Below are 23,888 nucleotides of genomic sequence, written 5' to 3'. Positions count from 1 at the left end.
AGGCAGTGCAATCTGAGACGAATGTTGGTTCGTCCCAGCGTGTTTCCCATACGAGACGGCCCCACAATGCGAACACGAACCCGATCATCCATGCATTGACACCCGTTAACCACACCTATCGTCAACCACAGTCACCCCTACCCCCCGCGCCAAAACCACCATCGATCTGCATTGCCAGACATCGCGGCAGCTAGGCATATCCTACGCGAGTGTTACCGTCTACCAAGCTCCATCAGTGTGGAGCCCTGGCACCGTAGTCTCTAATCAGAGAAGCAAGAATTACGCTTATGTGGGAGGTGATTTTAGCATACAACTCATCTCCCTCCCTAAGCGTCATAGTCGCGCTGGACCCCGAGCCAGGGGTTAGGCTAGCGATGGACAAGCAACAACATGGCCTACTTACCGGTTTCCTATGCGAACCCATACGCACCGTTGCACCGTCGTGTGTGGAGGTGCATAGGTGTGTGGTCGACGATGAGACGACTACATAAAGACTAGACACCCTTCATCAACATCCAAGTTCGTCCGTACTCTCAGGCCCTCACAACTAGTCTCCCTCCCACTACCTACCTACTCGTAACTCGAAAGGCCCACCCTCGCCACACAAAACATGGCAAACGCAACCGACCCTGTCGCCGCTGCAGGCACTACGTTCGACCCTCAACACTGGCCAGCAGCGACAGCCGGCCTCGTCTTCATCGTCTTCGCCCTCCTCGCGCAGAGCTGGTTCAAGGTTGACCCCGTGGCTCACGTTCCCGTTGTGGGAAAGGGTGGAAAATGGGCACGTAGGAAAGCGTTTCTGGCAGGCAAAGGACCGCAGATGTACGCGGACGGGTATAAGCAGTTCAAGGACAGCATCTTCCGCATCACAACGTCCAAGAGTGAGTATTGCAGAAATAGGTCAAGATTATTGTTAACGACGGACTCACGTTGACTTACACGCCTTAGAGAAGGATACCATTTGCGTGCCTCCCAAGTACCTCCCCGAGTTGAAGAAGGTCCCCGACGATGTCATCAGCTTCACCAAGGCCATTGACGAGGTACCGAAGAGCCCACCCCTAGATCTTACAATACTCCAGAAAGCTGACTTGCCCAAAGTCCATGCAAGTCAAATACACCCAAATCTCAAACGACATGCCCATCATCATCCACGCCGTCAGAGCCTCGTTAACCCCAGCTCTACGTTCGTAAACCCCCTAATCCACCCAATATCAAGGACCTTCTCCCCTCAGCTAACATCCCCCCTCAAAAACAGCCCGCCTCAACGAAGGCATCTCAGACGAAGTCATCGACTCAATGCGCCTCGAACTCCCCCAATCCCCCGCCTGGACCGAAATCAACATCAACGCCAAACTCCTCCGCATCATCGCAATGGTCTCGGGCCGCGTCTTCATCGGCTCCGAGCTCTGCCGCGACGAACGCTACCTCGACGCCTCAATCTCCTACACCGTAGACCTCATGACCGCAGTCCACGTCATCGCCTTCGTCCCCTCCTTCCTCCGCCCCTTTGTCGCCTCCTGGCTGCCCACCACCAAGAAGCTCTACAAGCGCATCGCCGACGCCGACGCCGTCTTCCGCCCCATCGTGACGGCCCGTAAGGAAGCGGCGAGGAGGGACGATTACCGCGAGCCGGACGACATGCTGCAGTGGCTCCTCAACGCGCAGCCCAAGTTTGGCGAGCTGAGCGATCGCGAGATGGCGATGGCGCAGCTGGGGGTCAGCTTTGCTGCGATTCACACGACGTCCATGACGACGCTGAATGCGATTTACTGGCTCGCGGCGAAGCCTGAGATCAATTCCTTGCTCCGGGACGATGTTCAGGCGGCTCTTGCTGAGTCTGGTGGGAACTTCTCTAGCAGCGCCCTGCAGAATATGAAGAAGCTGGATAGTTTCCTGAAGGAGGTGATGCGCGTCAACCCGATTTCAGCAGGTATGTTTCGACGTATCACACCTTGGGAAACCATACACCTGGCTTTCTCCGTCCGGTTTCCCAAAACTAACACGTTCCCCTTTTTCCACCATTAGCATCCTTCACCCGCAAAGTCCTCAAAAACGTAACCCTCCCAAACGGCCAAACCATCCCCGAAGGAATGTTCATCGAGGTTCCCGCAGGCGGCATGAACAACGATCCCGAAATCTTCCCGGACCCGGAGGTGTTCGACCCCCTACGCTTCTACAAGCTCCGCGAGGCAAAAGAGCTAGCCACCTCGGGCACCAAGGCGGCAGAGGTCGTCATGCAGGCCCAGTTCGTCAGCGTCGGCACCACGCACCTGACGTTCGGCTACGGCAAACACGCGTGCCCCGGACGGTTCTTCGCGGTGAACGAGATCAAGATGATTATGGCGAATATCATTTGCAATTACGAGATCAAGTTGCCTGAGGGGGTGACGGAGAGATATGAGAATTTGGCTTTTGGCGCTTCTGTGAGTTTTTTTTTTTCTCTTCCCCCCTTTTCTGAGCCTCGATCTGGGGGATATGAATGCCCTGCCAAATGGGATGAGCGATGCTGACGTAGACTGCTAGACTGTTCCGGATCCCAAAAAGACAATCATGATCAGAAAGCTGTAAATGGCATCATGGAAGCGGAAGTTGTGATACGGATACGGATACGAGATTTGAGGGGAATGAAGTTTTTGCAACAAAACGTTGCTTCCACCCGAGAAGAGTGCGGAGTAACGAGCGATTTACTTTTGAGGCCATGGACCACCCTGCCCGCGTCCTCGGGACTCCTTGAAAGAAAAGTCATCTTGTATTTGGCAGCATCCAATGTACATAGTGCCGATGATCTTTATGCTGCTTCTGGAATCGGCCACTTTTTGATGTTTATTTTCTTAGGATCTTTTATAGACGAGATAGTAGCGATGGGGGTATCAATTCAAACTTCCATATCATCAACATCAATCCTCTCAAAGACGCTGCGCTTCGGCCACTCGATCCACGGCTTCCACTCATCCTCCAACGTCCTCTCAATCAAGCGCATCACCGCGCCACTCCACCCGTCGCAAAGCCAGTCGGCCTTCTCACACGGCTTTGCCAAAGCGGCATAGTGCGCCAGGATGACGAGCGCCGTAGGGTGCCCGCTGGCCACCATGTCGATAAACATGGCGGGCAGGGTAGCCGACCACCCCCACACCCCGCCGGGCTTTTCCCCCTCGCCCCTGCTCATCTGGTGCGCCCTCCGCAAGCCCTCCAGCGCCAGCACGCATACGGACTGCGGATTGATGACGTCGGTGAAGGACGCGGGCACCTCTCTCGGCAGCGAGGTGATGGCATCGAGGCGCTTCTGGAACACCGACGTCGACACCCAACCGCCCTGCGTTAGTACGGGTGGGCGCAGCAGGCCATCGAGGGGACCCCCGCGCTGCCTCCAGGCTTCTATGGGCTGGAAGTCGAGGATGCCCTTTACGCCGTGGAGGAGAGAGAAGGATTGCGAGACGTCGCTGAGGGCGATGGACCTACCGAAGCTCTCGCTATGTGCGACGGAGCAGATGCTGACGATGAAGATGAGCGTCGCGAGGAAGAAGTAGGCCTCGCAGTTGTCCTTGTTGATGTCGTTTAAACGGAGGGCGAAGAAGCGCAGGGCTTCATTCTGGTGGTTCACCGAGATGATGTCGTACTTTTTCCGCTGTTGCGGGTGGACATGGGCGTAGTGGAGGGCGGACAAGGCCAACAGGCCGTGCATTAAGAATTTCTATGGTCGTGTTAGACGAACTAGTTCGCAAATCTCTCCTCTTTCCATCCCGCCCATTATGTCTTCATGATAGTAGAAGGGGTGTGTGGAATGGAAGCATAGTTGGCCTGTCGGGCTAAGGTTCTGACATACGTGAGAGCAGGCCGTCTCGGGTATAGCCGTCTTCCAGAGCTCTTCGGTACAGGCATCCTTTGGCAGGACGTGCCGGGTACTGGTGCTGTAGTGGTGCATCAGGCGTAAACTCTGTAGCCAATCCTCCGAGAGATCCCAGGGATCCGTGGCGGGGTTGCGAGGGTCTGGCGCCGCTTCACCCCCGGGATAGGGAGAAGTGCTGCTCACTGAGGAGACGAGGTTAATTGTTAAGTCCGAAGAGGTTGATGCCAAGGATCTGTGATGTGAGATTGGGTTTTGATCATATCATACCTGCAGTGTTGGGGGTGAGACCTGCTTCACTCGCCGCTTCTTGCATGCCATGACTTGACTGCTTCGAGGACGAGGTTGACGAGGCCGTCACCGCCGGCGCGGCCTGCTGAATAGGCGCGTATCGCTGTTCATGCTGGGCAAGCTTGGCTGCGGCGGGTGGCGTGAGAGGGGCCGTCACCGATGCGGGACGATCGAGGAGACTGCAGTGTGCCCCATGGGCAACACACTTCTGACACGGCCGTTCCTCGTCACACTACACGAGACACACACACAAATAAGACATGAGTTTTTTGGCTAATACATAGAGCGATAACAGAGTTGTGTTGAACACACACACACACACACACACACACACACACACACCAGAGGGACCTTATCGTACCTTGACACGACGTGCTTTACAGCGCTGGCATCCGTTCCTCGATTTCTTGTGTCCTAGGCGTCTTGTACGCTTCTCCATGGCCGGCGCGCGCGATGATGCCGGCACGGGCCAAGGGTGGACAAGGGGTATGTTCAGGTTCACCGTTGGTTGGATTCTCGTGGTGGAGTGAGAGAGACACCGTGGATTCCGTGGGAGTGGAAGTCCAGTGTTGAAGCGGGTTCGGATTCGGAAGAAGGGGCGGGGGACAGGTGAAATGTTGGAAAAGGGTTAGGACTCGGGAGAGAAATGAGGGAGGACAATGAAAAGAAAAAGAGAATGCGAACGCACCAAAGTGCACTGGCTACGAAGTTTGTTATCCAATAAGGGCCGGTACATGCCGAATACGGGGGGGGTTCGTAAGTCAATTACGAGGGCCCCCGTTGAGGTAAACGAGGAACCTGACCAAGCACTGCCGGGCTGCTGCTGCTGCTGGGGAATCTCTTGCAGATCAAACCGCTAGTCGTCACGCTAAGACTGTGGGGGAACCGCGGGTGGGGCCGCTGAAGCAGCGGGAGATACGAATGCGGTCTCACTAATGCGAATCCGAGGAATCCGAGGCTTCCTCGACGAGTGCCGCACTGCCGTACTGCCGCGGAGGTTTAATACACTCAAAGACTCGAACGCAATCTACATATTTCGCTATAAGGCTGATAGCTCCGGGCATTTTCTGACTCCTCCAATAACCTGAATGTAACTCGGCCTGAATCACTCCAAAACTCTGTTTTGCAGCTATATGAAAGCCGCGTACCTTATCTCCACGACGTTCGCAAACCACGTTCAACACCATGCGCACTGCACACAGCCCGAACAAACCCTTCTACTAGGGGGATTCGAACTCGAGACCTTCAAAAACAAAAGCACCGGGGTCAATTACCTAGCGTTGAGGTCGGGAGTGGGCAGTCCCAACTATTGCGCCAAGGCATCTCCTCATCCGATGGTGACAGATGAAGCAATTAGCCACCCTATATAACATACCCAGCCGGTGACTGTACGGGGCAGTTGACTGTATGGCCCCTTCCCAACAATTCATCGGTTCTTTCTCACTGCACATCTGGACAATTCCACGCCTCGACAGGGAATGTTATGCTGAAGTCTCACAGTTTAGGTGAATGTGACGCCGATAGTGCTCATCCTGATACCTCTGCGATAGTGAGTACCTACAAGACGATTATCTGCAGCGCATCAATCGCTCACGAGGGCTATCTTTGTGTCCTGAAGTACAAAGAGATGGTTGAGTTGGAGTCTCTGAGCGAGCCCTATATCTTCTCTCTGATCACTGAGCAATCTGCATCTTTCTCTTTCTTTCCCCTTCAAATGTGATCCCTTGACACTAGACTCTCTGTACCAGCACGTGCTTGCATTACGTATCCGTGAGCGAATACGTTGGTCACTAGGTAGGCTGGGGACTACAGGACGGCCGTTCAGGACTTGTGCTTTCACGGGTGAATGGTGTTTAGCAAGAGACTCATATACCGCAGTCAGCCAACCGAGCCTGTAGCAGCGCGATTCTCATGTATTTCCACGTCCCACACCGCTGCTGCCTAAGCCGCAGTCCGCAGTTGAGGAGGCATGCGGTTGATTCGAAAGACTCTACACTCCCTGGGATCTTCCTTATATAGCCCCTATCACCAGGTCGCTCGGTCTTGACTATGAGATGCAGTGATTTTGAAAGTGGCACCTAATGTTCATATGAATCAGTAAAGTTTTTAATCAAGAGATTCAAATCGATTTACGGTATCCTGCTTAGTTAAAGTATGATTAAGGTAGTACTATACAACCCATAGGGCAGTAACTACAACAGCACTGTATGTCTTCAAAACCAGCATCGCTCATATTTGCTAACCTGTATACCTTGATCAACCAATACATCAACTCCCATCCTTCTATCCAAACACTCCATCACCAATCCGGCGCACTCCCACACCCCCCACCACCACCAACAACCATCGCCCTCGCCTTCTCCATCCCCAAAGCCCCCATCGGCTTGACACCAGGCCTCTTGGCCCGGTGTCCCTTGAACCGGATCTTCTTATCCAGCGCCTCAAACGGCGCCGCCCCGGCCTCCCCCTTCTTCACCATCCACTTCTTCGTGCCCAGCGCCGCGTCGAGCTCCTCGACAGGCGGCAGTTTGATGTACACCATCCCGTCGCCAGCACGCTCCTCCACCGCGAACGTCGCGATGCTCACCTCGTCGTCGTTCTTGCAGCTCCCGTCCGCGAGGTCAAAGTTGCGCTTGTGGTACGGGCAAGAGACCCACGGCGCCGGCCGCTTCGTCTCGTTGCCGTTACCGCTACCATTGGTATTGGTATTGTGACCGCCGTTACACCCAGAATCAGGCTTCTTCGCATCCTCGCACTTGTCTCCGTCGGCGCCGGCGCCGGGCTCCTCGCCGATGAGCCCGTCCGACAGCACAAACTGCCTCTTGTGAGGACACATCTGCTGCGTAGCATAATACCGGCCCCGAACCCGCCACACGGCGAGCTGCGTATCCCCGCGCTTCACCGTCGCCGAGATACCATTCGGCGTCTCGTCCGCGCCGAAAAAGTGACTCGCCGGCAACATGGGCTGCCAAGTCGTACTGCTCCACCTCTCCTTCAACCCCTTGAAGTCCTCCTTTGCGGACTCGGGCGCCCAGTACACCGGCCTTGGCTGGTCGCGGTCGAGCTCGACCTCCATGTTCTCGACCGTCTCCTCCGTGTTGTCGAACTGCTTGAATTTCGCGGCGATGGCCGGGTTCTTGATGGCCTCGGCCCACTCATCAAAGAAGCTGTCGACGAGCTCCTGCATCTGGGCCTCGAGCGAGGCGCAAATACCGAGCTTGTCCTCCAAGACGACTTGCTGGAGGTACTTGATGCCGCCGGGGAGGTTCTCGAGCCAGCGCGCCGTGCGCTGGAGTCTGTCGGCGGTGCGGATGTAGAACATGAGGTACCGGTCGATGATGGGGATGACCTCGGTGGGCGGGACGTCCTTGGCCAGCAGCTCAGAGTGCTTCGGCTTGGCGCCGCCGTTGCCGGCCACAAAGATGTTGAAGCCTTTGTCTGTGGCGATGAGGCCGAAGCTGGGGGAGAGTTAGTGATTTCGGGTTTTCCGGGGGAAGTGTCAACATACTCTTTGTTTTGCGCTTCGGCACACTCGCGGACGCACCCGCTGACGCCGCCCTTAATCTTGTGCGGCGCGCGGATGCTCTTATACCGCTCCTCCAACCGCACCGCCATTCCCACGCTGTCGCCGACGCCGTATCGGCACCACGTCGTGCCCACGCAGCTCTTAACCGTCCGCAGTGACTTTGCGTACGCATGCCCAGACTCCATACCGGCCTCGACCAGCATCCGCCATATATCTAAGAGGTCCTGCTTCTTGGCACCAAACATGTCGATGCGCTGTCCGCCAGTGATTTTCGTGTACAGCTTGTACTTGGATGCCACGTTCCCGATGGCGATGAGCTTGTCGGGCGTAATCTCGCCCGCCGACACGCGCGGGACCACGCTGTACGTGCCGTTGCGCTGGATGTTGCCGAGGAAGCGGTCGTTTGTCTCCTGGAGACCGTGCATGGGCTTGTCCATGACGTGACGGTTCCATAATGAGGCAAAGATGCTGCCCATGGTAGGTTTGCAGGCCTCGCAGCCGAGTGAGGTCCGGTCGTTACCAGCCTCGCGCATGACGTCCTCAAAAGTCTGCAGCTTCTTGACGAGGATGATGTTGTACAGGTCGGCGCGGGAGTAGTTGAAGTGGGCGCACAGGTAGTTCTTGACCTCGTTACCCATGGACAACATGGTCTTGTTAAAGATTGTCGTCACGAGGGGCATGCAGCCACCGCAGCCGGTGCCGGCTTTGGTGCATGCCTTGACTTCGCCGAGCGTCTTGCAGGTACCATCCTTGACGTTATTGACCACATCGCCTTTGGTCACATTATGACATGAGCAGATCTGAGTGTCGTCCGTCAAGTCGTCGCCGTCGTCTTCGCCCTCCTTTTTGGCACCAAGGATGAGCTGACTGGGCGCCACGTCCAACTCCTTCATGTTCTTGACCATGGGTACTAACTTGATGTAGTCTTTTGTATCGCCGATCATCATGCCACCCAGAAGGTACTTGCCGTCCTCAGTGAAGATGTACTTTTTGTACACATTCTGGAACGGATCGCGATATGTGAGTGCCTTGACAGGGGCCGGTGGTAGGCCGTTTGTCAAGGTCTTGATAGTGCTTTGCTCGTCTTCCTTTTTCGCCTTCCTTGCCACCTTTGGAGGCAAATATTGCGGGCCATCTCGGTCGGCGAAGAAGTCGCCAAAGCTAGCAACATCAACACCCAAGAGCTTCAATTTTGTGCTGAGGTCGGGTCTCTTGAATAACCGGGGCTGGTGCAGCTTGGCTTGTGTGAGATTGAACGAAAGGACGTCTGCCATTTCGACTCCGGGAGCGATGAGACCGAAGGTCTGACTTTGCCAGCTTGCACACTCCCCAATAGCGTAGATATCTGGTGCGCTGGTGCTCAAGTCGTCTCCAACAACGATGCCGCCACCACGGTCAGCGCATTTGATGCCTGCTCTCCGCGCTAGGTCGTCTCGTGGCCGGACACCAATGGCGAAACATATCGTGGAGCAGTCCATACGCTCGCCGTCTTCGAAGACTACGCCCTGGACGTGGTTGTCGCTCGTCACCTCAATCTTGCCCACGCGCTTGCTGAGGAGCACGTCGAGGCCGAGGTCCCTGACCTGGTCCACGACCATGGACCCCGCGTCATTGTCTAGTTGCCGGCTCAGCACCCACCGATTCCTCTCAATCAGTTTCACCTTGTCGAAGCAGTCCAAGTCCATCATCGCCTTGGCCGCCTCCAAACCGAGGAGACCACCACCGACAACCGCTCCCACGGTTCCTTTCCTTTGGGCGGCGAAGGCGATGAGGTTGATGAGGTCGTCAATCGTCCGGTAAACGAATACGCCTGTTGCGTCGTGCCCGGGTGTGTGCTTGGGAAGAACGGCATCTGAGCCGGTGGCAATGACGAGAATGTCGTACGGTACGATCTCTCCATTCGAACAGGCCACCCGTTTGGCTTGGGAGTCAATCTCAGTGACTTTGGTGTTGACGTGATACCCGAAAGAGCCCTGAGGCGTGCTGTGGTACTGGTCAAGGAATCAGCAAAGAGTAGCGAGTCGACGAATGGGTGCGTGCACATACCCATTCTTCTGGGTTGAGGTAGAGATTCTCGACTTTTCGGTGGTCAAAGAAGCTTGTTAGGCCAACGCGGTTGTATGCAAGGTGAGGTTCCTCCCCAAGCACCGTGATGCTGTACTCGTTTGCGCGGGCGTCCAACTTTAGCATCTTCTCACTTGGAACAGTTAGTCAGTCGGATCACACCATTTGATTATCGCAGGACTCACATGAAGGCGATGCCGACCATTCCCAGGCCGACAACAACGAGTCTCTTTCGTTCCGCCATGTTGAAAACGCAAATCACCAACGAGATGCGATAAGCAGCAAGAGTACACTCAGAGAGCGAAGGGGAATCAAAAAGAGAAAACGAGAAAACAATAGGACTTCCTACAAGATCTAATATCGGAGGTCTTCGGGTTCATTAGGCCATGATAAAAGACGCAGCGTTCTCCCTCGGCGCACAATGAAGTCAGTGCAAGCTTGATCCGCTGGGATCAGCATCTCCGGCGAGACGGATGACCAGCCAGAGGTGCCCAAGAGCGACGAGCGCTGATTGGCCGCAGGGCTGAGACGATGACATCTGATTGAGCATCTCCACGGTTTGCATAGAAGAGAGTTTGGGGTCAAGGTACTTTGTGGTGGCACGGATAGGTATTACCATTGAGCAATTGTACGCTCTTGAAGTCGAGTGACATGATAACGGGGTGGGAGACCATCGGATGATAAGAGTGAAACAGGCCAATCACAGGTCTGTTGACTGGACCCACAACGGGCGGCTCTCGTTGCGCCGCGGAGAAAGAGACACCACCTTCCCACCTGCTATGCGTTAATAGTCTCCCGAAACCACAAACCGCGTGGGGAGACTTGTTCTGAGTCTCCTAGGAGAAAGAGAAACGAGGTTCCGCTGTCGTTTGTGTGCGGCAGATAAGCTCAGTCTCATTTGATTTGAGCCAGGCCTGATTGGACAACCCTACTGAGACAACACACATACAATGCCTATCAAAAGACGGAGATGCTGCACTTGCTCCCGGCGATTACAAGACCCACTTAAGCTGAGGTACCGAGACCGGGCACCTTATAGTTGTCATTGTAAGGTAGGTAAGGTAAGGAAGGTGCTTAAGGTCCAGCTTCTCACATCCTCCTCCTAGGTAGACTACAGTCGCGACTGTAAGGCCCGACTCCTCCTGGTTAGAGTCGCAAGTATAAGTTCCAGCTCCTCAGGCAGTTTAGAGTCGCGACTGTAAGATCCAGCTCCTCCAAGCAAGACCACAGTTGCATTGGTGATATCCAGCCCCCCTAGGTCAGAGTCTCAACTGTAAAACATAGCTCCTCTGGGTTACAGTCGCAACTATAAGACCCAGATCTCCTAGATTGCAATTGGAACTGTACCGTCTGACTCCTTCCGTATGACATCGGCTGTAGTAGGAACAGGTTAGAGTAGTGTGATATGTGGACGAGCCTTATTGGAGCGAACATAATGATGCCGTTCGTGATGCACCGCAGACTCCCTAACGTTCTCGAACTTCCACCTCAAAAATACGAATGCGTTAGCAATCGAAACTCAAACTTGTCAAATCAACAAAACAGATCACGATAGCCCGCCTTATGCCAACCAGCCATCACTCACCTATAGCCTGAGTGATTCCTCGTCAGCCACAACTCTTATGGTTCGAACAAGTGACGTGCTTGGATCATGCTGCCCAATGGGAGCGGTCTTTCGAAATGGTCAACTCGCCCCACAACAGCCGACTCTAGGTAAAGGGGGTATCACCAGTGCCCATTATTATACAGTTACTTTTACACACCCGACTTCTTCATACACGCGTGTAGACAAATCTCACGCCGCCCGCCTCACGCCGAAAAAGTAGTTTCCAACCTTCTCGCTGCCCTTGACCTCCCTCCACCCGAGACCAGGCACATACACAACCCCCACGACCCTCGGCATCTCCCACCCCTTCCCCATAAACATGCCCTTGAGCTCGTCGTCGTTGATGTACTTGCGCCAATCGTGCGTGCCCTTGGGCACAATCCCCAAGATATCCTCGGCAATCAAATTCGTCGTGAACCAGCTCGTCCACGTCCTCGCAATCGTACTCCCGATAAGCCACCCGCCAGGCCTCACAAACGGCGCGCACCGGTCAAGGAACTCGGCCGGCGACGACACGTGCTCGACGACCTCGAACACCGACACCACATCAAAACACTCCTCAACCTCGGTCGGAACGGGAAGCGTCTCGATCGTGGCGGCCTTGTATTCCAGCTTGCCCCGCAGTGCCGGATCACGCCGGGCGTGGCCCTTTGCGATGGCGAGCACGCCGGGCGTAGGATCGACGGCCGTGACTTTGGTAGTGTCGGGCAGCCGGGCCGCGCTCTCGGCGAAGATGCCGCCGCCGCAGCCGACGTCGAGGAAGCGCGTGGGCGTGGGCGACGGGTCGGGTTGGCTGGCGAGGCAGTCGCGGATGAAGTTGTGGCGGAGGGGGTTCATTAGGTGCAGGAGGCGCGAGGAGCCGTGGGGGTCCCACCAGTCGGCGGCGAGGATGTTGAAGTGCTCGACTTCTTCGGGGGAGACGGACGAGTAAGTCGAGCTCGAGGTTGAGCTTGGCCGGCGGAACTGGAGCGGCGCGGCGGCGGCGGCGGCGGTGGTGGTGGTGGTGGTGGTGGCTGCAGGCCCGGGACCCGTTCGGAGGGGGAGTGACGTTGCAGCCGCGCGGGAGGATTGTCGGGGTGCCGTGCTTGTCCGCCGCAGCGCGCGCAATAAGGCGGCTGTGGCCGGGCGAGAAGATGTCATGGCGATTTGTGGTCGTGGGTACGGATCGTAGGTGTGGGGATTGAATGTGCTGGTGAGGATTTGATGGGAAATCCAGAGCTTGGAGAGAAAAATTGACGACAAAGCAGATCGCTGTGACGTGCTAGGGTGGTTGGAGAAATTGGAGAATCTATCCGCGACCTCGGCGCTGTCACCGAATCAGAGTGCACTTGAATCGGCAGCTTCCCCTGCTGGTTGATCTGCACCCATCTTCATCTGCAAATGCGGCATTCCATTACAGGTGACATTCGCGTGCATTAGAGCATAGCAGAAACACCGACCAGAATTTGTAGCAAATACAGCACTCAAAGAATCAAATGTGCTCAATCCCACAACTTTGGAATACCTTAACCACCCAGAAATTGGCTGAACCCGCACCGTGGAAACCGTACCATTTGGGCCTTGGCTAGAACAGGGCCGCGCGCGGGTGCTTATTCGGAAGCTTTGTCAGCGCCCAGTTCATGTGTAATTCTGACTGCACCTTATGTAATCCGTACGATCTCGGTTCGCGCCGGTTGGTCACATCTGGATGCCTTCGCATCCGTGGCATCTCACCTCAGCTGTTCGAGTTCCTACCAAGGTACTCCGTACTCCGTAGGTAATATGAATGAGCAGACTCTCCGAGGTGCCAGGAATGGTGGCTCCGCGCTAGAACTCTGAAAGCCCGACCGCCGCCCGAGATTTCATGCCCGCTAGCCGATTCCTCGGCGCATTCGGCGCCAGTAGCATTGAGCCCCTCCTCATCCCACCACAATTGTCCAGGGGTCCAAAGTGCAGTTGCACGCACGCAAGACGCAAGCACATGGATGACAGGCGCAGACCAGTCTAGTGTGCAAGTCGGCCGGCGAATCCCATGAGTCAACCAACAAAGCCGAGCGATCCTCGGGACCTTTTTTGGTTGTTTTTTTTGTCGTCCTTGCGCCGGCCGACGACGACATGTCACATTTATAAAGGCAATCCTCCACATTGCGTGTTGAGATATTCTATTGAACACGTTGTACTATTTGGCTGATGTTATATAATAAGTGCATCCTGAAGTTACAAGTTTGAGTACATTGACAAACAATTTGAACATCACCGAGATACAACACCTTAGAGATCGGCTCAGATCCTATGATCCGCCAACTTTCAAGGTCAAATAAACCGGAACCGGCCCAGAACTCACTCAAAGGAAGCCCCATCCTCTTCCGCCCGTTTTGCCTTGCCTCCACCCCTTCCGCATGACGGAATATCGGGTGCGTTCCTGCTGAAGAAAAGGGAAAAGAAAAAAAGACGATAAAGGAGACCCGTACCCGCACCCGCCTCCCAGCCCCTGGACCACCGAACTTTGCCCGCAGAACCCCCAAGCTAGCACCTAATTTCTGCCATCTTCCACACGCGCGCGCGCGGGGATCGGCCTTTTCAATTGAACAACAACCCCTCCCCCTCACCCCTCCGTCCCGTCCGTCCACCACCGCCAACTCCAACAACACACCGTCACGAGCGAAACCTCAGCCTCGACCGCAACCTCAACTACCACCACCTCTTGCGCACTCTCGCCTCTTCCTCTTCACACCTCCCACAACGCCCCATTCCGCCCTCTCCATACACCAGCCGCAGCAATGCCTTCCTCAACAATAGACGAGTCAAAGTTCGACTCCATTCCGGACGCCATTGAGGCATTCCGTAAGTAATCTTCTACCCCGGAACTTCCGCTCAACCTCCCTCCCGCAAACCCTCTTCCGCCTTGCGCGCGCGTCCACTGGTCTCCTCCCCTTTCAATGCGTCATAGACACCATCCACTGACTCGGCCACCATAACCCCCCAGGCAACGGAGAATTCCTCGTCGTCCTGGACGACCCCTCCCGCGAAAACGAAGCAGACCTCATCATCGCAGCCGAATCCCTCACCACAGCCCAAATGGGCTTCATGATCCGCCACTCCTCGGGCTACGTCTGCGCCCCCCTCGCCCCCTCCCTCCTCCAGACCCTCAACCTCCCGCCCATGGTCTCCGCAAACGAGGACCCCCGCGGCACGGCCTACGCCGTCTCCGTCGACGCCGCCGACCCCCTGGTGACCACCGGCATCTCCGCCCACGACCGCGCCCTGACCTGCCGCGTCCTCGCCGACCCGGCCTCGGGCCCCCGAGACCTCCGCAGACCGGGCCACGTCCTGCCGCTGCGCGCGCGCGAGGGCGGTGTGCGCGAGCGGAGGGGCCATACCGAGGCCGCGGTCGACTTCTGCAGGTTGGCGGGCAAGAAGGAGGCGGCGGCGATTTGCGAGATCGTCGACGACGGTGTTCCTGTTGAGGGGCAGGCCGTGCACGAGGAGCCTGGCATGTTGAGGGGCGAGCAGTGCATCGAGTTTGCGAGGCGGTTCGGGCTCAAGGTGTGCACTATCGAGGCTCTGGTCAATTACCTTGAGAAGACGGAGGGTAAGCTGGCTGTAAACGGCTCGTCGTAGGCTGAGCGATGGGGTTGTTGATTTTCGCTGGTTGGGTCCCGGGTCTGGTGGACCGCGGCTTGATGGCAGGTTAAGTCACGTCTACTCGATTGTTAGGTTCGAATAGCTCCGGTCAGCTGGAGGGTTGAGCGAGGGTGAGAGGCCACCTTCGCAAAGGGAGAAGAATTTGCGGAGAACCGAGGCCATTCCCGCTTAAGAGAAGGTCAGAAAACACCACTTGAAGGTTGCAAAAAGAATATCCTAAGCCATTGGGCCGGTGCGGCTAGTTACGGGGCAGTTGCACCGAGAAGAGAGGGAACGAGGAATCGAGCAAGATGGACATTGCATATTGCGATATGTATATACATTGGTATATCTTTGGACATGGCGGGTTACTATAAAAGACAATGGCTCAACACCACAAAACAACATGGGCGCTTTACGGGTGCCCTGAATCTTACTCCTCTCATCTGCGTCACATCTCAGTCGTACTGAAATCTCATACGCGGCGTCTAGTCGCAGCTGTCAAGTCCAACCCAACGTTGGCATTGTCTGCTTGCTTTCAGCCCAAAGTGATTGAATCAAAACTCAAAGGGGCTGGCTATCCGCGAATTGCGAGATCAAAGAATGGGATGGTCGTTATCTCTACCGTCCTTGGATCACAAAAGGCCATCACTCACGTATCGCGCGAAGCTCCTCCCGAGCTGGTACACCGCTACATAAACAAAAGAAAACCACACCAATAATCTATTTCACTGCAATGAGTATGCTGAGACATGATTCCTTTGCAGTACAAAAACCCGACCTCCGCACTACACCTTGACCAACGGACTGAACCCCTCCGCAGCAGCACAGATGAGATATTCATCCCAGATAATTGCCACATCACATAGTCCCCGATGATGGCCGTACCCAACAACGCAAAGCGTTCTAGTCGATCTGCTCCCCTCTTCTCCCAAGCTACCCGTCACACGATCTATTTACCAAAATCCGCAACCCATACCCCCGGCACACTGCACCCGCCCCAAAACCAAGCAAGTTGCAAAACAACACCCACCAACACCAACATGAAGAAGAAAAAAGCTGTCTTTGAGCGGTCCACTACGGTACGGCGGGTGACGTTCTGGGAAGGGAGTACAAAACGTCAAGAAGGTTGTACCTGGGCTACCGACCAACGACCAACGGAACCAACCAAGCCACCGGGACAGAATGAAGCATGTTTGGTTCAGACATGCGAACCTGGGGCGTGCCGGGCTGACCAGCCTTCGGCAAATCCGATATCTCGGCCACTGCAGATCGGCACGTATCCATATCTGCGGTTCGGGGTGCCGATGACAGTGAAGCTCATTTTACGCTGGAGGTAGTCAATCAAACCTCCATATACTGACACCCCGACAACGCCACCTCGCAAAAAGAAAGCAAAAGAGAACAACAACGCGCATTGTCACTACCTGCATATATCCTCCAGATATAATAATCATCGCCACGATGCCCGCATGCGTTATGCCGTGTATCCATCCCAATGCCCTGTGCCGGACGCAAGAATAAGTATCAATGCAATTCCCATCACAACGGGCACCCCGCGGCACAGGATGCACCTCGTCTAATAACGCCAGCAATGCATGTATGTATCCATCATTATCATCGTCGTCGTCATCATCATCCTCTTCTTCTATCTCAATCCCTAGATAATCGAAATCATGAGGTGGAAGCCGAGATGAACTCAGCATTCAAGCTTCTCCCCCTTCAACCACTCCCCCAAGTCTCCCTCGATATCATACGTCGCGTTGGCGACCTGTCCCCCAGGCTTACGGTCCCAGGCCCACATGTCGGCGTACTCGGCCTCGAGCTTGCCGTGCATCATCTTGACGACGTACTCGCCAATGACGGGGAAGAACTTCCAGGCGTGGAACGAGCCGCCCGTTGCGACGTAGAGGTTCTTGCAGCGGGAATGAGGGGAAATAAGAAAGTCGTGCCCAGGCGTGGTCGCGTCCCTGTTGTGTCGCGTGGCGGTGTAAGCATATCTCGGGCCGAGGTTTTACAGATGATACGATGGCAGCAACGGGGGGGGCAAGACTTACCAGCAGACACGGTACTTTTCAATCACCTTGTCATTCATCTCGTCCCCGTAAAGACCTTTGAGGGTCTTGCGAGCTTGCTCCTTAAGGCGCTCGGGAACTCCGTCTTCGGTCCACTCGGTGAGACTTGGAGACGACGGTGCGAGTGACATGGTCTTGCCAGTCATGGCGTGAAACTGGTGATATGTAAAAGCCATGTCACAGTTGAACTTGAGTGTTCCGTCCGGAGTCATAGACATGGACTCGCCTGGTCTCTTGTCAATATCTGTACTAATAGAAACAGTTCAAATGACTCACCTTTGACCGAGGGAATACGGTTCTTGAGCACGGGAATGCCCTCAAACTTGTCCTTATGCGCCCCCTGAACGCTGGTAGTGAAGCTCACGGCACCGGTAGCAACGACTCGATCCCCAGCATGAAGCTCCTTACGCTCAGGGGCACTCTCCAGGAGCAGCGACGAGGTACGAGCACCAGTGCAGAGCAACACGACGCCCTTGACCTCGTGTCCGTTGTCCAGCCTGACCCCCGTGCAGTCTCCTTCGCTGCTGAAGAGCAAGCTCGTGACCTCGGCCGTGATGAGCTTGGCTCCCTCATCGATAACTCTCTGGCGGGCAGCTTCGAGAGAGTTGGCCGCCTCGAACCAGCCGCACTGAGGGTTATACCTCACCCGGTCGAGTCCCTCAAAGTCGGCCGTGGCAAAGGCAGGCCATTCGGCTCGCACCTCGTCAGGAGTCATCCATCTGGCGCCAGACTCGTGGCCGAGGGCGCGATGGACATCCTGAGCCTTGTCGTTGTGGTTCTTATCCTTGTTGTTGTGAGGTTCAGCACGGATCATGCCGACTTGGTGGAAGAAGGGGTTCCAGAAGGAGTCAGTCTCCCAATACCTCAAGGCCTCGATGGCCAGCTTTGCGTAAGGCAGGTTTGGATAGTCATTCCTGCCAATCTTGGAGATGTCATGGGACGCCGCCTTGGGGTTGGTGAGGGCGGTAGGGTCAATGAGAACAATACTGCAGTCAGGCTTGTATTTACGCAGCCAGATGATCGTAGAGAGGCCAAAGATGCCTCCTCCAACGACGATGTAGGTTTCCGACTTGACGCCGGTGCCCTGAGGGGCTGTGAATAGCGATGACTTGGCCATAATATGTTTTTCTTGTAATGCAATCTGCTTCTGAGAGCTGGTTGTAACTAACACGAGGGAGATCTCACATCACTTCGGACACGGCTCGAGTCTTTATATAGATAAACACGTCAGCATCTCGAAGACGGAAAGAAGGCAGAAAAGAGCAACGCATTATCCACAAGGGAGAATGTTTGATACACACGCCTGTGCCTACGTCTACGCCTCAGTGGCTTCTTCCGTCCATCCGTTCCTTCGTCGTCCACGGCTCAGGCGCGGATATCCGTTCTACTCCAAGGGACCCGCGCAGCAAGCACGTACGAGATTAGATGCCGACGTCCAACCGACCACCGATGGCACACACCGTCCACTCGGGGAAGGACCGACGTTGACACTTGGATCTCCTAGGAAAACTCGCCATCATTCTCTCTCCCTAGGGGGAGTCGAGCGGGAAATCAAGTGACCTGGAATGGCCTGACTCTGAATCCCTGGAGTGAGGATCTAGAGTGAATGGAGGCGGCCGGGCCCCGGGAAATCCCAGATGTACATGGTCATGGGCGCAGCGCAGCTGGAGCGCAGGAGGACGGGGTAATGCGACTTGCATTCATTTGACGGGGCCATGCCGTGTGTGTTCTATGCTGCCGTTGTTGGAACCATGGGAGTGAGTATACCCAGGACAGCCAGGACACGACGTCGATTCGCATCCCATCACATCAGTAGAGGGTGGCGAAAACCCAGGAGATTTCGGCTTAGACAGAAAGAAAGGGCGACGAAGGAGCAGAACGTCGCAACAGAAGCGGCGTATTCGTCTCGGGAGTGGCAGCAGGCGGCGCCGAGCGAGGTGAGACCAAACCAGGCGGCTCCCGGGGCACGGAGGGATCTGCGATCTGACAAGATTGGTATCCGTGGTCACATAGACAGTAGCGTGGTCTGGTGTAGGTAGTGAAGTGTAGCGTAAACCACGTTGAGATGGATGGTCGTTGCTTTGGGCTTGTGAGGTGAAGTGGTGTTGTGACTTGTCGATGCGAGAGTGTTGGAGGGGACTTTGGAGGGGGGTGCAGTAAGCGAGTAATGAAGGGGACCGGGGGGGTGGTTGCCGTCGAGGATGCGGGTCTTTCCAGGTTGCGCTTGCGGTTCCGCTTTCTTGTCGTCGTTGGAATCGAGCAAGGAAGCCACGATCTCAAAGGGTTGAAGTTGCCTTAGGTAAGGCAGCTGCCATGGGCCATGCCGCCATGGGCCATGGGGGAAAGAGGAGTGGAGTGGAGGAAGGAAGAGGAGGGTCAGGTCAACTGTCAGGGGGGAAGGAAGAGAGGAACATCAGGGAGGTACGTACTCGATAGTGACCCTAGATTGATATCCAGAACGGGCAGGGGTCTTGCCCATCGGTGCGGCGTGCCATGGGTACCCGTACACTACTAAGGTACGTAGGAAAGTGTTGCACCATGGCCCTGCCTTGTTCGTGACTGCCAAACTGTGCCGTGTATTCTCATTGGTCCGGCCTTTGTTCCTCTCCAAGTGGCCAATCACAGCTCAACTGCCTCAACAACCTTACCCTTGGCTTCCATCAAGAACATCAAACCCCCTAGCCTAGCGTTCTTTTCTCAGCAAAAGAAGACCAGGTTCATTGATATCTCGACAAATGTTCAAGACCCAGCCCAGCTGACTATCTAATTCTACTCCCGTCCCCGTGCTCCATACCTTACTCTTAAGCCTGCAACGAGGAAATGCTCAAGACGCCAGGAAACGCCTAGGGCGGGACGACAACCCTTGAAGATTCTCCATATCACTAACGCAGGTCACGACGAATCCAGCGTCGTGCGATTCGTACCGCTGATGGATACTCAACAACTCCATCCCAAGACCAAGAAAAGCCCACGAGGAGGGGGTTCCATTCCTCCTCGCAAGTCTGCTCTCCTCGAATCGAGGTCGTAGTCCATCCACTTCTTGCCTCAAACTAGAACAAGAGCACTCACTCATCTGTTCGACGTACGCAGTCTCGAGTAAGGTTAGTCGTAGCGATGGGTGTCTAGATAGCAAACTTGCGAGTTGCATACCTACACATAATTCAAGACTCTTTCCGGACATTGCTCCTCTTCCGGATGGACTGGCCGTTTTCTCGTTGCTTTTACCGTTGGTTTTTGGGGGTGGTGTTGGGTTCAATTACCTCACTCGAGTAGCAGTAGCAGTGAATACCTTAGTTGCCTGACTGTGTTTCCCAAAATACGCCATGTTCCAGCTTTCTACTGAAGCGGGATTCTTGCCGTAGCTCCAGTCGAAAAGACGTGTTCGGCAATCCCTTGCTCTCTATCTCTCTGTGTCAGTGTTTCCTTCTCCCGCTGTCTTGCAGTTACTCACCTCTTCTCCAGCGACCGCCAAGAACCAACTTCCTCACGTCTCTGGCGCGCTTCTGGCGAAAGGGGGGGGGCCCCCGCGCCCCGAACTCGATCGACTGCATACCCATCCCTACCAGCAATTCACTTCAGTCAGTATGGCCGATTTTCGAGATACGGGTTCCCAGGCTCATTAGACATACCATGTTCCATCAAAATCCATGGCCAAGCCTGGGCACTTTCCTGCTGCGGTGTCTTGCTGCGGTGCGCCACCCATCATCTCTCTCTCCGCGCTAGTGTGCATAGGACAAGAGAAAAAGTCTCTTCCTTCCAACCAACTAACTCTCACACTCTATGTGTCTGCTGGCTCTTGACCTGGTGCCGGTGCCTGGTATGCTTCCCTCCCATTTTTTCTCTTCTGCATTTGCCTCTTTCTCTCTGCGGCGTCTGTCGTTCTCGTATTATTTCCTCTACCCCCTTTCCATCCTACCTTAATGATCTGACATGACAGTCTTACCCCCAATTCGAGAAAAAGGCGCATGTCAGAAGGCGAGACAATCGCCTCTGTGAAACCAACCCCATCATAGATGCTCTGCCGCCGTCCCGTGTCCAATCGCTTGTAAATCAGTGCAGGTGCAATTGTATGTAAGGGTTCAGAAACTGTAGTGAACCCAGGTCTTTTCCCCGTACATCTCCTTCGGGAGACGATCTGCCCACGAGGTGTTGTTGCACCAGGCTTCACCAGCGTCCTTTTCCCGTACGACACGACATCTGATGACAGACGGGCAATTGCTCCGTAAGGTAGCCAGCCCTTCCTCTCCTGCCTTGCCTGCCCCTCCCTCCCCCCTCCCGCGACCAAGCCTGCAAGGTCCAGAATTCACAATGGGGGAGGGGAGGCACCACACAAGCTGACGCCCACGGCACATCTCCCGCTTAGTTTTGACTGTGTCCCAGTCACCCTTCCGCCAGGTTCTGAGCCGTCTTGCCGGTCCACGTCCTGGCATCTCATCATGCCGGCAGTAGTACAGTACGAATACGCCCGCCCGCCATTTTCCCTTCCAAGGTTGTTTGCTTTGCGCGTGCCAGTCCCAGAACCCCGTCTCGCAGCGTTTGAAGGATTTCCGTAGTAAGCGGAAACTAACCAGAAACCTGGTAACACTCGTGATAATACTTAGGTACTACAGCTCAGATACAGAATATCGACGTCGACGATTTCTCCCCCAATGAGTCAGTATCTGCCAGGCTTAACCGGCAGGCATGTCTACCCACCTAGACTATTTCGTGACGACCTTGGCCCAACGTCTTTCGACTGCCATCTTTGATGGCGCCCGCATGAGATTGTCCATGTTTCACTGGCACACCGCAAAGCCCAAAGAATTACCAATCGGCATCTCCTGCAGATGTTGCCGACTGGAACGTTTCCTCCGTTCGCTGTTTGTTGGACTCTTTCCGAGTTTTCTTCGAAAGACGGCGCAGCGCAAGGATACAGAGACTTGTCCAATAAGCGGGCATGGGTTTCTTCGCCAACAGAATGATATTTGGCGACCAACATCGATCGTAGTCCTTGAGACTTTGTGCACGCATTTCCGTGCAAATGTTTCATAGGTGGGCTAAACCCTCAGGTACTCTCTCATACAGCAGCCAACCACCCGGTAGTCAAGAACCAGACTGCTCTGACCAACCAGCTCTCCCATGCAAGGCGCATCATGTGCGCGTCCCAATCCAGAATGACTGTCGCTGACCCCTCCCAACATGAGAGTAATGATACATTGTGCTAGCCCAACGCCATGGAATGCTTGTCCCTTATACCAAGCAAGAAACAGAGAGATAAAAAACCGCTGTTGCCCCCAATCATTATGTCGTGCTGTAAATGGAATTCGCTCTGCCTGCCCCGGATGCTGTCCCGGTCGCCGGTCCGGAATTCAATCCGGCTGCAGACTAATTCATGAGCTTAGATGCAATACTACCTTCGGGCCCCAGGCAACGGTGAGGGCTGGTCGTGCTTGACATTTTGCTGATGTCGAACTAACTGGTCCTTCCTGGCGAATCCGTCTTTATTTGGACACCCTGGTAGTTGGCACTTGTGAGGTTTGGAATGCTTCTGCAAGTGTTGCCTGCTCCTATTAGCGTTGAACTCAGAGATGGGACCCAGCCGTCATACCTGTACATGCAGTTTCGGTGAAAGATCTTGGGTCCCCCGTTGATATTTTGACCCCCTTTTTGACATGTCCTCCAGTAAGGGCACCTATACTCGCCCTTACCTCTGTGTCGAAGAGAGTCCATATCCACACGATTCGGGTTCCTCTCGTCCGAGTCGTCCGCATCCAAGACATCGTCATCCTCCTCTTCGTCCTCGTCATGTGGAGATGGCGGGCTGGTTGATCGCCTGTCACCATCAGATGGATGGTAGGTGCGCGAGCTGTCAGAAAATGATGCTTGAGATCCCACCGCAGAGAACCCTGTTGTCGAGCTTGATCCTAAAACGGAAAATGACGACCTGGAGCTGGAGTCTGAAGCCATAGGGTGTTGCCTGTACTCTGGAAGATATCGGTTTTGGTGTGGTGGAGCTGCACGATCTCTGATGGTCTTCAGATTGCCCGCACTGCTGTTGATTTCTTCCTTCATATTGCTAAAACGCCGTCAGCATTATGCACCTCCCACGGCCAGAAGATAGAAAAGTACTTGTACGCACTTTAGCATTTTGTGTTGAGTTTTTGCGAATTCCAGAATGCCCATGTCGTTGAACCCATTAGCGCGGTAGGCCTGGTCTACGAGATTGTGACCGGTCGATTCCAAGCGCTCTTTCGTCAGGTAGTCGTCGGTGAACTTCTTAAAGGCATCAAAAACATGCATCGTGACGTCTGCCATGTATGCCAATTCGCCTTCTCGTTGACTGTGCCGTGGAAATGTCTTTCTGAATTCATCAAATATGCCCGTGAACATCATGAGAGCCTCCGTCTCCCGGTTGACGGCCTTCTCGGGGTTGAGTAACGAGTTGATATCGAGAGGCATGTTGAAAATAGTGGCGCAGCCCGAAGCATGAACTCAATTAAGATGGTGCCTACTCGTGGATGGTGGTGAGTTATATCGTGCCAAGTTGAAACAGCAGGCCAAAACGGTTGAGCTTGTCGTTTGGAGCGAGTGTTACGGCGGAATATCGAGACTTTGATGTCGAAGTGAGGACCGGTGGTGATAGTAGTTCAGCAAACCATTTCGAAGCAGACCAAGTGGGTCTCTGTGGAAGAAGGCAAGCTTGGTGATGCTGGCCAGGCCAAGGAGGGATTTACGAGGAGTCGAGAGTTGAGACGTTGAGAGAGGGCAAGCGTTGGCGTTGGCGTTGATGGAGCTAGAGAAGTGCTAGAGGTAACGTCCCGGTCACAACTCAGGAAAAGTTTGTAGGATTTGGGCAGGGGAAAGTAGAACTTGAAAGATGGAGACGGGTGGAGAGGGGGT

The 23,888-nt window shown here is 54.9% G+C and overlaps 8 protein-coding genes across 8 annotated transcripts; 3 read left to right on the top strand and 5 right to left on the bottom strand.

Annotated features, from left to right (window-relative positions):
• Positions 1-610: 610 nt before the first annotated feature.
• CLUP02_00463 (cytochrome P450) lies at positions 611-2,568 on the top strand (the record flags this gene model as incomplete). The annotated part of the gene is made up of 6 exons (XM_049279511.1): positions 611-881; positions 949-1,040; positions 1,099-1,183; positions 1,256-1,930; positions 2,026-2,423; positions 2,524-2,568. The coding sequence occupies 6 exons, from the start codon at positions 611-613 to the stop codon at positions 2,566-2,568; spliced, it is 1,566 nt and encodes a 521-aa protein (XP_049135468.1).
• A 307-nt stretch (positions 2,569-2,875) lies between these two features.
• Positions 2,876-4,574, bottom strand: CLUP02_00462 (fungal Zn binuclear cluster domain-containing protein; the record flags this gene model as incomplete). Its single annotated transcript, XM_049279510.1, has 4 exons — positions 2,876-3,691; positions 3,824-4,029; positions 4,115-4,367; positions 4,497-4,574. 4 exons carry the CDS (start codon positions 4,572-4,574, stop codon positions 2,876-2,878), a joined length of 1,353 nt encoding a protein of 450 aa, XP_049135467.1.
• A 694-nt stretch (positions 4,575-5,268) lies between these two features.
• On the top strand, positions 5,269-6,080 carry CLUP02_00461 (uncharacterized protein; the record flags this gene model as incomplete). The annotated part of the gene is made up of 3 exons (XM_049279509.1): positions 5,269-5,472; positions 5,535-5,851; positions 5,993-6,080. 3 exons carry the CDS (start codon positions 5,269-5,271, stop codon positions 6,078-6,080), a joined length of 609 nt encoding a protein of 202 aa, XP_049135466.1.
• Positions 6,081-6,434: 354 nt separating this feature from the next.
• Positions 6,435-9,969, bottom strand: CLUP02_00460 (nitrite reductase; the record flags this gene model as incomplete). Its single annotated transcript, XM_049279508.1, has 4 exons — positions 6,435-7,593; positions 7,644-9,652; positions 9,708-9,858; positions 9,911-9,969. The coding sequence occupies 4 exons, from the start codon at positions 9,967-9,969 to the stop codon at positions 6,435-6,437; spliced, it is 3,378 nt and encodes a 1,125-aa protein (XP_049135465.1).
• A 1,551-nt stretch (positions 9,970-11,520) lies between these two features.
• On the bottom strand, positions 11,521-12,471 carry CLUP02_00459 (3-demethylubiquinone-9 3-O-methyltransferase; the record flags this gene model as incomplete). The annotated part of the gene is made up of 1 exon (XM_049279507.1): positions 11,521-12,471. One exon carries the CDS (start codon positions 12,469-12,471, stop codon positions 11,521-11,523), a length of 951 nt encoding a protein of 316 aa, XP_049135464.1.
• Positions 12,472-14,090: 1,619 nt separating this feature from the next.
• CLUP02_00458 (3,4-dihydroxy-2-butanone 4-phosphate synthase) lies at positions 14,091-14,931 on the top strand (the record flags this gene model as incomplete). The annotated part of the gene is made up of 2 exons (XM_049279506.1): positions 14,091-14,154; positions 14,297-14,931. The coding sequence occupies 2 exons, from the start codon at positions 14,091-14,093 to the stop codon at positions 14,929-14,931; spliced, it is 699 nt and encodes a 232-aa protein (XP_049135463.1).
• Positions 14,932-16,633: 1,702 nt separating this feature from the next.
• On the bottom strand, positions 16,634-18,726 carry CLUP02_00457 (FAD dependent oxidoreductase; the record flags this gene model as incomplete). The annotated part of the gene is made up of 4 exons (XM_049279505.1): positions 16,634-16,904; positions 16,992-17,235; positions 17,286-18,163; positions 18,653-18,726. The coding sequence occupies 4 exons, from the start codon at positions 18,724-18,726 to the stop codon at positions 16,634-16,636; spliced, it is 1,467 nt and encodes a 488-aa protein (XP_049135462.1).
• Positions 18,727-22,570: 3,844 nt separating this feature from the next.
• On the bottom strand, positions 22,571-23,447 carry CLUP02_00456 (uncharacterized protein; the record flags this gene model as incomplete). Its single annotated transcript, XM_049279504.1, has 3 exons — positions 22,571-22,596; positions 22,697-23,064; positions 23,128-23,447. 3 exons carry the CDS (start codon positions 23,445-23,447, stop codon positions 22,571-22,573), a joined length of 714 nt encoding a protein of 237 aa, XP_049135461.1.
• Between the last annotated feature and the right edge of the window lie 441 nt (positions 23,448-23,888).

Source organism: Colletotrichum lupini, chromosome 1 (assembly GCF_023278565.1).
Source record: "Colletotrichum lupini chromosome 1, complete sequence".
Classification (NCBI taxonomy): domain Eukaryota; kingdom Fungi; phylum Ascomycota; class Sordariomycetes; order Glomerellales; family Glomerellaceae; genus Colletotrichum; species Colletotrichum lupini.
Note: the sequence above shows the minus strand (reverse complement) of the source record. Positions and strands in the feature narration are given on the sequence as shown.